The sequence below is a fragment of the Bombyx mori genome, chromosome W (genome assembly GCF_030269925.1).
Source record: "Bombyx mori chromosome W, ASM3026992v2".
Classification (NCBI taxonomy): Eukaryota; Metazoa; Arthropoda; class Insecta; order Lepidoptera; family Bombycidae; genus Bombyx; species Bombyx mori.
Window position 1 is genome coordinate 10,581,307 of NC_085135.1, and position 9,955 is coordinate 10,591,261.

The 9,955-nt window shown below is 53.4% G+C and overlaps 1 protein-coding gene across 1 annotated transcript; it reads right to left on the bottom strand.

The window, feature by feature from the left end:
- Window positions 1-889: 889 nt before the first annotated feature.
- On the bottom strand, window positions 890-1,570 carry LOC134201762 (craniofacial development protein 2-like). Its single transcript, XM_062677013.1, has one exon. It carries the CDS (start codon window positions 1,568-1,570, stop codon window positions 890-892), a length of 681 nt encoding a protein of 226 aa, XP_062532997.1.
- Window positions 1,571-9,955: the final 8,385 nt, after the last annotated feature.

A 9,955-nucleotide genomic window follows, 5' to 3' on the forward strand; every position in this document is an offset into this window, starting at 1 on the left:
GCTTTGTAACAGCGCGCTTAGGAGCAGCATCAACCTCTGGGATTGCTTCCGAAGTGTTCTTTTGCAGACGATCAAGATCTCGCTGCGTGAAGACTCGATGTTTGATGCCATCCTCTCCCAAAATGTAGACGCAGCCATCCTTGGTCCAGACCTTCTTCATGCCGAATCTACTCCGTGCAGCCATGAAAATGCTGCGGCGCGCCTTCGTCAGAAACTCCGAAACAGTAAAGCCGGTGCCCTTCAGTTTTGTTTTAGAAAACCAAACCTGACTGCGCATTTCATATGTTTGGAATTTTACTAGGATGGGCCGAGGGCCATCAGATGCTGACAATCGTTTCATACGGTGACATCGTTTAATATCAGTTGGGGAAAACTCAGCTACAGCAAGACGACTGCTTATGAAATCAGATAGTGCCTGTTCAATTTGCTCACCCTTAGTCTCAGTGACTCCATGAATAATCAGCATTTTTCTACGGCTGCGAGTCTCTGTATTGTCCTGCATACGAGCAAGCGTCTCCACTTGCTGTTGCAAGTTATTGAGTGCCTCAGTAATAAATGTCCGAAATGATGAAAATTCCGTTGCCAAGCTTGATGATGTGATTGAGGGTTCTGAAGACTTGTTGAGCTGAGCTTCAAACTTCGCCATACGTGCATTAAACAAATCTGACATCTCAGTCAGTGAAGATTCAAGTGGATTCATAGTAACAGTTTAGTGAAGTGTGCAGAAGTGATTGATTGTAAAGATAACACTTTTCCAGCTGGTAGGTGCAGTTACTTGATAGAATAAATCATATAAGTAATTATATTGTAATTTTCCTTTATTTTACACTATTTCCACAAAAAACACAGTATTTCCGTTTCAACACACAACTACCCACCTCATAGTCGATCAAATAGCATAGTCGATCAAATGCCAGTGCTTGGATCTTGGGTGCATCCATGTTGTCTTGTACTTAGCGGCAAGTCTAAACATAGTGTTCGTAATTGCTAGACCGTATTGAGCACAAAGACTGAGCAGCAACTGACCATTGCTGTTAATGTTGCCGACTCCGTGTCTACCCAGAACTCCAGGCCAAGCCTCATAGTCCCGACCGACCCTGGCATTGAAGTCGCCCAGCAATAGTACCTGCTCTCTGGCGTTTATGCTGTCAAGGCAAAGAGACACTTCCCCATAGAATTTGTCCTTAATGTCATCAGACTTGTCAAGCGTTGGAGCATATACACTGATGACATTAAGGTAATTGTCTTTATCCAGGTGAACTCGCAGTGTGGTAACGCGGTCCGAGATATGAACAGGGTACTCCTCTAATCGCTTTACTAAGTGATTCTTGATGGCAAATCCTACACCTGAATGTCGCGTTTCAGAGGCAGCGGTACCTTTCCAGAAGAAAATATAACCAGCACCTACTTCCACCAGCTCTCCTTCATCGGCAAGATGTGTTTCGCTGAGAGCAGCCACATCTACGTTGTAGCGATGAAGTTCCCGAGCTACTATGGCGGTCTTGCGTTCAGGGCAAGCGTTGCCATCTCGATCAAGAAGCGTTCTCACGTTCCACGCCCCAAATGTCATGATAGATGTTTTTATAATATTTCTTTTGCAACGTCGACCACGATTTGACTGATGCAGTGGCAGCCGCGGTTACTACCACTTATCAAATGGGACGAGCAATTTTTAGGGCACCTTTTCTAGCCCCCTCCCCGGCTGAGCGGGGAAAGCAGTGCCTCCCTAAACAGGGCTGCTTTGTCATCTCGGGTGCTGCCGAACCCACGCTGTCGCCCCAAACTCGCAGCGCAAGAACGACCACGGTGTGTACTCACACCCCCGAGACCGCCTGTGTGCAGGTATCGGACAAAGCCTAGCTTACATCAGGCTAGACCTCTCTACTGCTACCCCCCCCCCCCCTTAAGGGTTATAAAATTAATGGAGGGTAATTACAAGTTCTGCGATGAAACAATATATTACAAATTTATACGTCACTTTTTGTGTAGAATACGGTGATTCGGAAGATAGGATCCTGGATTGATGTTATACCAGTTCCCTCGCGTCAGTCAGTATAGTACTCAGATCTTGAGACAATTCCGGGACGTTACGTACCACGGAGCGTATTCCAACATATAAAGTCACGAATTACGGGACTATTGGAACCCTATAAAGCATGAATTATACAAAAGAAGTTCATGACACATTACAGAACAAACATATTATGTATAATCAAACATTTACCGATAAATTACATCGGGCACAATTTAAAGACTTGAATGTGAAACATTCTTATACAGATCAATAAATACCTAGTCAGGTCATAAATTCTGTCACATGTTTAATGTAAAATAATTGAAACAAGTTTATTCATTATGTAACCATTCATATACCAAAATGAACTTAACAAAACATAGATTCTTATGACACTAAAGTTTATTCAAAATGACCTCCGTGATTTTGAATACAGGCCTTCAATCTGCGCGGCCAGTCGTCTATCGCAGCACGAACGAGGTCCATGTCAATATCGGCGGCTGCCTTAATCAAGGATGTCTTGAGTGACTCCAAATTGGGATGAGGCTTTGAGCACGCCTTTTCCTCCAAGTGTTGCCATACCTTATAATCTAACGGATTCAAATCTGGACTGGAGGAGGGCCAGTCTTCGTGCCGGATGAAGTAGATTTCACGCGCCGCCAGCCAGTCTTGTGTGCTCTTCGCTCTATGAGCTGGCGCCGAATCTTGTTGGAATACCCAGTGCCTGTTATTGAACATGGTATGAGAAACAGGTTCCACAAGGTTCGTCAGGACTGTATTTTGATACACAACTGCATTCGTTTTTACACCTTTCTCACAAAAATGTACCTATGTTAAGCCCCAATAAGAAACTCTCAACCATACCATGAGCGAGGATGGAAAATGACCTCGTTGGACACGCGGAATACGGTTGCTCGCTTCTTCACTACTGTGTGCGTACACCTTATCATTTTGTTTGTTGTAGCTCTCTTCTACGGTAAAAAAATTTTCATCCGAAAAAAGAATTTCCCGATATTTTTTTCCCGCGTACCGCTTCAACAAAGCGCGGCATCTCTTCAGTCTCAGGTCCATTAGACGAGCATTCAAACGATGTCCTGTTTTTCTTCGATATGCCCGAAGCCCTAAGTCTTCATTTAACACCCTTTTCACCGTGGTTCTGCTTAGCCCCATCTGAAGGGCCAACAGTTTCTGCTTACGTTTGGGATTTCTTTGAATTCGCGCCTTCACAGCTTTTATCACTGCTGGAACCCTAACAGACCGAGGGCGACCACTTCTTGACCTGTCATCTACACTAGAGTCTTCATTGTATCGTTTGATGGTACGATAAACGAATCTTTTGGTTATATTCAAATTTTTCAGTATGTTCAAAATTTGAATTGGCGCGTAACCGCAACGATGCAACGCAATAACTGCAACACGGTCTTCTTTAAGCGTCCACTCCATATTTAAAAATGAGTAAAATTCTAAAAGTATACATTTTTATTTTCATGAACAATTTGAAATTCGAATTCAATAAACTTTTTTGTGGCCAGCATTCTAAAAGAAAAGTTTTTACTGTGTGACAATACTTATGACCTGGCTAGGTATGTACCCTCTTGACTTTTCCTTTGACTGTTTGGCGCGGCTTCGGAATGAGTCGTCCCTAGCGCATACATGCCCTTTTGAGTGAACTCGGAACAAAGGATGAACCGATGGAGGGAGCATTTGCCAGATTGACTTACTACGAATATGCTAATTAGCAATACGGTGTTACATGCATATCATTGGGTAGAGGCGTCTTAGTATGAAGGCGGCACGGTCGCGGACCGTCTTTATGTGAGGGCGGAATGTCATCCCCCTGTCGAGAGTGACGCCTAAGTATTTGACCTTCGGGGCCCACGGTATGGGTTGGTCGTACATGATGATTGGGCGAATGGCGGAGGCGGAGATATTAACGTGCCTAGTCGGGAGTGGGATGCTCAAATTGGTATTCGGAGGGCGACCCCTTTTCGTTCGTCGTAGCAGCATTTAAGATGGTGGCCAACATTGTTATTAGTTGAGCTGGTAACGTTTTTAGCGCGCGATTGCGGATGCCGTCGGAGCCGGGAGCTTTCTGCGGTTGCAGGTTATCGATCGCCTCCTTAACCTCGGAAGTAGTAATGGGGGGTAACGCGTCCGAGGGCGGCAAGGAAGCTCTGCGCTCGACCTCCGTGTCGATTAACTCGGTGTGTTCGGGGTCCGCGTATTGAGTGCTGCTGGTGCACTGCTTTTGCAGTGCATCGGCCAGCAGCTCTGCCTTGTCATCGTCATTGTAAGCCAACCAGGCCAACCACCGGGCCTGAGGGGAATACTGTGTGTCATGCAGTACGCGTAATATAGTACGACCGCGTCCTGTAGCAGTACCTATTACCCGGCAATATTTAGCATGTCACATAACACTAAACATGACGTTCATATCCACAGAACATGTTATTTAGAGGTCGGTTCATATCTAGAGGTCCGTTGTCCGTTGCGTTCTGTTCTAAGTGCTGTGCTATTGTATATGTTCGGGTGTCAAAAAAAATGTCGCAATTATGTATGACGGAAAAGACACTGGCGGAACGTTTTTAAAAAGTGTGACGTCAGCAGCGCTGATGTCACGGTTATTAATTTCTCGACGAATGACTCATGTTTGGGCTTCCAAAACAAAACTTCACGAGAACTTGGTGAGCTGCGTATATTTCACGAGAAGCATAACAACGTTCCAGAGAGATCCGTACTGTACTACGGCTCGGACACGAATGACTAATCGTCAGCAGAGCGGCCAGTATTTATAGTGATTTTTGCAAATCAACACGTGTATGAGTTTTTAGGTTAAGTATTGAAATAACACGTGGTGATTATAAATCACGTGTTGTTTTACATTACAATTGATTCTAAACAGTTAAAAGATGTTTTCTTGGTTGATTATCTGACTTATGTAACATTCTTTTAAATGCGTGAATCATCCATCGCGCCGATATATACTATTTATAAGTTGTAACTAAAAATGTAAATATTAATTAATTTTATTTATATATTTAATTGGCCGCGTGGTGTCGGCCTCGAAAAAGAATAACACCTCCCCTTCTCCTCCCGTGGGTGTCGTAAGAGGCGACTAAGGGATTATCCAGAGAATGGGCAGCAGCGTTCTCCGAGTATCATAACAGCACACTGCGATCGCCAACCCGCATGCCAAGCGTGGCGATTATGGCAACCCTTTTTTTTTTTTTTTTTTTTTCGGGGGGAAATCCTCATGGACTACCTCCGCCTGGGGAAAAGCGAAGGGGCGTGCCGGACTCCTACCGGCTAAAACCACCCCGGTGTCCACCCACACGTGCGCGCAGGGCCGCGGGAATCCAAATTCTTCCGCAGCCCCACACCAGTGCTGGCCCGGTCTATCCAGGCCTCGTCTCCTGCACGGAGTAGTGAGGCGTTCAGCTACTCCGTGCATCGCCTCAGAGGCACGCGCCGACACCCGCATGCGCCTCCGTCTCAGGTCCATCGAATAGGGGGCGAGGGCTTTCCCAAGTCCCTCGCCCCTGGACCCATTCATGGGGGGCGGAAAAGGGCGTTGTCCGCCCTTGTCCTGCGCCCGGTGCGCCTTCTGCGGCCGGGAAAGGGAGTCGAGATCTCCCTCTCCCGTTCTGCAGTTTCCTTCTGCGACATCAGGTCCTCGCAGAAGGACACCACCGCGTTCCACGACTCTGCGCTGCCGACCATCCTCCGCACTACGGCCGGCAGCGACAGATCGCTTCCTACTTCATTTGTGAGGACACGGCGCTGCTCCTCCCAAGCTACACACTCGGCGAGCGTGTGTTGCGCCGTGTCCTCCCCGCAGTGGACGCAGTGGTGGCACCGAGCGTCTGGCTCCCTGTCTATGCGGCACAGGTACTTGCCGAAGCAACCGTGCCCCGACAGCACCTGTGTCACCCTAAACGACAGGGATCCGTGCCTTCTCCCGAGCCAGTCGTCGAGTACTGGCCGGATCGCCTCGACGGTTGCGAGGCCGGCGGTAGGGCGCAGAAGCCTTTGCCGCCATTCCGCCACCAAGGCCAGACGGAGCTCCTCTCGGCGCAGCGCGATCTGCCGCTGCACCAGCCTCGAGCCCCGTGCCCGCTCTTCCTCGCGCCATCGATATAATGACGCGAGTACTTTCGCCTCTAGGTCCCATGGCGGGGATCCGGCCAGGACGCAAGCCGCCTCGTAGGAAATCGTGCGGTACCCGCGGATGACTCTGACGGCCATCACCCTCTGCGGCTTACGCAGAATGGCGAGTGTGCTGGCCGTCATGTCCATCGCCCACACAGGGGCCCCATACAGGGCCATGGACCGCACGATTCCCACGTACAACCGCCTACAGGCGGCGCTCGGGCCCCCCAAATTGGGAAGCAACGTTGAAAGCGCGCCCGCTGCACCCATCAGCTTGGGCACCAGCCGCCGGAAGTGGGGCCCGAATTCCCATCGACTGTCGAGCACCAATCCCAGATACTTCATGGTGGACTCGACAGCTATCCGGGTCCCACTTACCACGATGTGTGATCCTGGCGCCGGCGCACGTCGGGGGCCATGAAACACCATAGCCTCCGACTTGTTTAGGGCCACCTCCAGGCCCAGGCGCCGGATGCGGTTCACCACCAGTGACACCGCAGCCGCGGCTATCAACGTCGCTTCCCTGTGCGAGCTCCCCCGGGCAGTGACAAACGTGTCGTCCGCATAACACGTCAAGTTGGCGCCCGACGGGAGCTCGCCTCTCAGCACCCAGTCGTAGCCGATGTTCCACAGGAGCGGTCCCAAGACCGATCCCTGTGGAACACCGCACGACATGAGGTGCCGGCACCGTCACGTCCCCGATAAGTGACGCATCTACCCTCCAGATAAGCCCCTACCGTGCGGCGGAGGTAGGGAGGCACGCGATGGTATTTCAGAGCCTCCCGAATACAACTCCAGGGTAGGGTGTTGAAAGCGTTGGAGATGTCTAAAGACACCGCCAGTACCACCCCACCCCGGGACACCGTCTCCTCCGCCAGGGCCCTCACGCGCATGATGGCGTCTATGGTGGAGCGCCCCCGACGAAAACCAAATTGGTTGTCATCCAGGTCCGGCCCCTCCCTGCACAAGTGGCTGACGAGGCGATCTGCGATAATGCGCTCAAAAAGTTTGCCCGCCTCATCGAGCAGCACTATGGGCCGATACGCGGACGGCGAGTCCGCGGGGCGCCCCTCCTTCCTGAGCAGGACCAGCTTCCCCTCCTTCCATACACTAGGAAACTGACCCTGCTCGAGACATGCCGTGAAGAGCCCCCTCAGCTGGGGCTCTAGCTCCTTCAGAGCCAGGACGAGTGCTCGACCAGGAACTCCGTCGGGTCCCGGGGCCGTGTTCTTAGCCGGAGTCGCGACACGGCCGCTCTCATTTCTGCTTGCGTCACCTCGGGGACATCGGTGCTTTCCTCTTCTCGAGAGTCTGTGGCTGAGGGTGAAGCCATCGCCGGGGAAACGTATTCCGCTCGCTCAGGGAAGAGGGCCGATACAACCGCTTCTAGCAACTGGGGTTGCATGCTTTGCGCCAGTGGAGGCGCCCAGGCACGCAACTTGCCCCGTACCCAACGGTAGGGGCGCCCCCACGGATCCCGATCTAGGGACCCCAGCAGCTCCTCCCTGGCACGCGACTTAGAGTCGCCGATGGCCAGCCACAGAGTCTCCTTAGACGCGCGGTACGCCTCATACAGCGCGTCTTCCTCGACGGAATCCCGTCGACGTCGTCTCCGGTATCGCGTGTACCGGCGGCGAGCCGCGACGCACTCAACGCGCAGCCGCGCGATCTCGTCGGTCCACCAGTACACCTGGCGCCTTGCGGACTGTTGGTGGACACGGGGCATGGACGCGTCGCAGATCTGCGTCATCGCCCCTCGAAACCACAGCGCCACCGCTTCGACGTCGACGGGACCGTTCATTGTCGACTCCCAAATCCAGGACTGGACTAAGGCAGCTTCCTCGAGTAGCTCCTCGTCGATGCGCTTAAGTGCCCAGCGTGGGCCGTCGTTAATCGGGGCTGTTGGCTGGCGGCCGCTCGCGGTCTGGGCAGAGACGTCGAACCGGATATACCGATGGTCCGACAGCGTCTCCACCTCCACGGCGACACGCCAGTCGCGGACTCGGCTGGCGACAGAGGGGCTAGCAAACGAGACGTCCACTATCGAGCCGCCCCGCTGCCGCACGCACGTGTATTCCGAACCCCGATTCAGGACGACCAGACCAGTTGTCACCGCCCACTCTTCTAGCACCTCGCCCCGATGGTCAGTGACCGGAGATCCCCACGCCGATGACTTGGCGTTGAGATCCCCGAGCACCAGAACGGGACGAGGGTGATAGCGGCCTACGACGGCGCCCAACTCGACGAGGAACCCCTCAAAGTCGGCGAGACTCTTGTTGGGAGAAAAATACGCCCCTACAATGCCGATACCGTCCGAGACCGCAGCAACCCAGCCGCGGCCCCGAGACGGGTTGATCAGAGTCTGGCCGATAATGGCCACCAAGCCGTCAATGCTCCCCAGCCAGTTGTCACGGGCGGGGACAAAGTACGGTTCGGCGACCACAGCCACGTGGATCGACCACTCTGCCATGCTCTGGAGTAAAATATCCTGAGCTCTGGCACAGTGATTGATATTGCCCTGGAGGAAATGGAATTGTGCCATTATTGACATTCCATTCCCTCGGCAACGGTCCTGGGCCGGGAGTCGGCTACGGAGCTACTAGCCTGCGGGGGTGGCGAGGTTTCCCCGGCAGGTTTTGAGTTCCTCTTCTTCTTCTTGGCCTTGCTGGTTGGTGCGCCACAGGCTCCTCCACCCAGCCTGTGTCCCGCTGGCTTCCCTGCAGCTGAACACAAGCTGCAGTTGAGCGCCGCGGAACACTGAGCCGCCTTGTGGCCGGGCTGACCGCAGCGATAACAAAGGACACTGCGGTCAACTTCAGCGGTGCACTTTGCCCGGACGTGCCCCTTATCCAGGCACCGGAAACACCGCAAAGCCCGAGGCTGCAGAAGTTTCACCCTCGCTGCAACCCAGCCAACCAGCAATCTGCCGCTTAAGGCGATCTTTTTCGCCGACGCTACAGGGCACCGAACCCAGACCACGCCGAGTCCGGTGGCGTCGGTGCGTATATCGCCGGCCCGCACCTTGTCCGATGGACACTCTCCACTTCGGGCAACGGCCGCTACCACCTCCTCAGAGGTCACGGAGTCATCCAGGCCAGCAATCCGCACCTCTGCGGTTTTCATTGGCCTGGAGACCCGGACGTCCTCGGGGCTGAGGACCTCCCTCATCTTGGCGGCCAGAGCGTCCGCCTTTTCGGCACTGCCACTCGTAGTACCAGCCACCTCGAACAACCGTGCACCCGTGGCAGCCTGCCTGTGGGTGACGGCCTGAAGACCAAGATCTGATAATTTGATCTTGGCCTTTGCTTCGGCGATGACCGACTGGTACGTTACGCCGCGCTCCGCAGCTCCGGGCTGTAGCGTGAGCGTCACAGCTTCGGAACGCGGAGCACGTATCTCCGGTCCTTTGCGACCGCCTTTGGCAGCCCGCCGCGCAGGCTGCGCAACCGCCTTTGCGGTTTGGCCGGGGGCATGCGTTGCTGCTGAGGCCGCCTTGGCGACCCTGCGTGCCTTCTTGCGGCCCACGACTGTAACCCAGGTCTCACTCTTAGACCCAGCAGTCGTGGGCTGATCGCTCGATGGGGCTCCCTCGACGGGCTTTTTAACACCCTCCGCGGGCTTCCCCTCCCTAGGCTTAGGTCTCGGCGGCTCCTCAGCCCTCCGCCGTGTATCGGCCGCTAGTGGCGGACGGAGGATTTCCGCAGGGAGGCGCCGAGAAATTGCCTCCATACGAGCATTGACCATGCTCCCGCACTGGAGCATTCAGAGCCGGACAATGCGCTCGACCTCGTC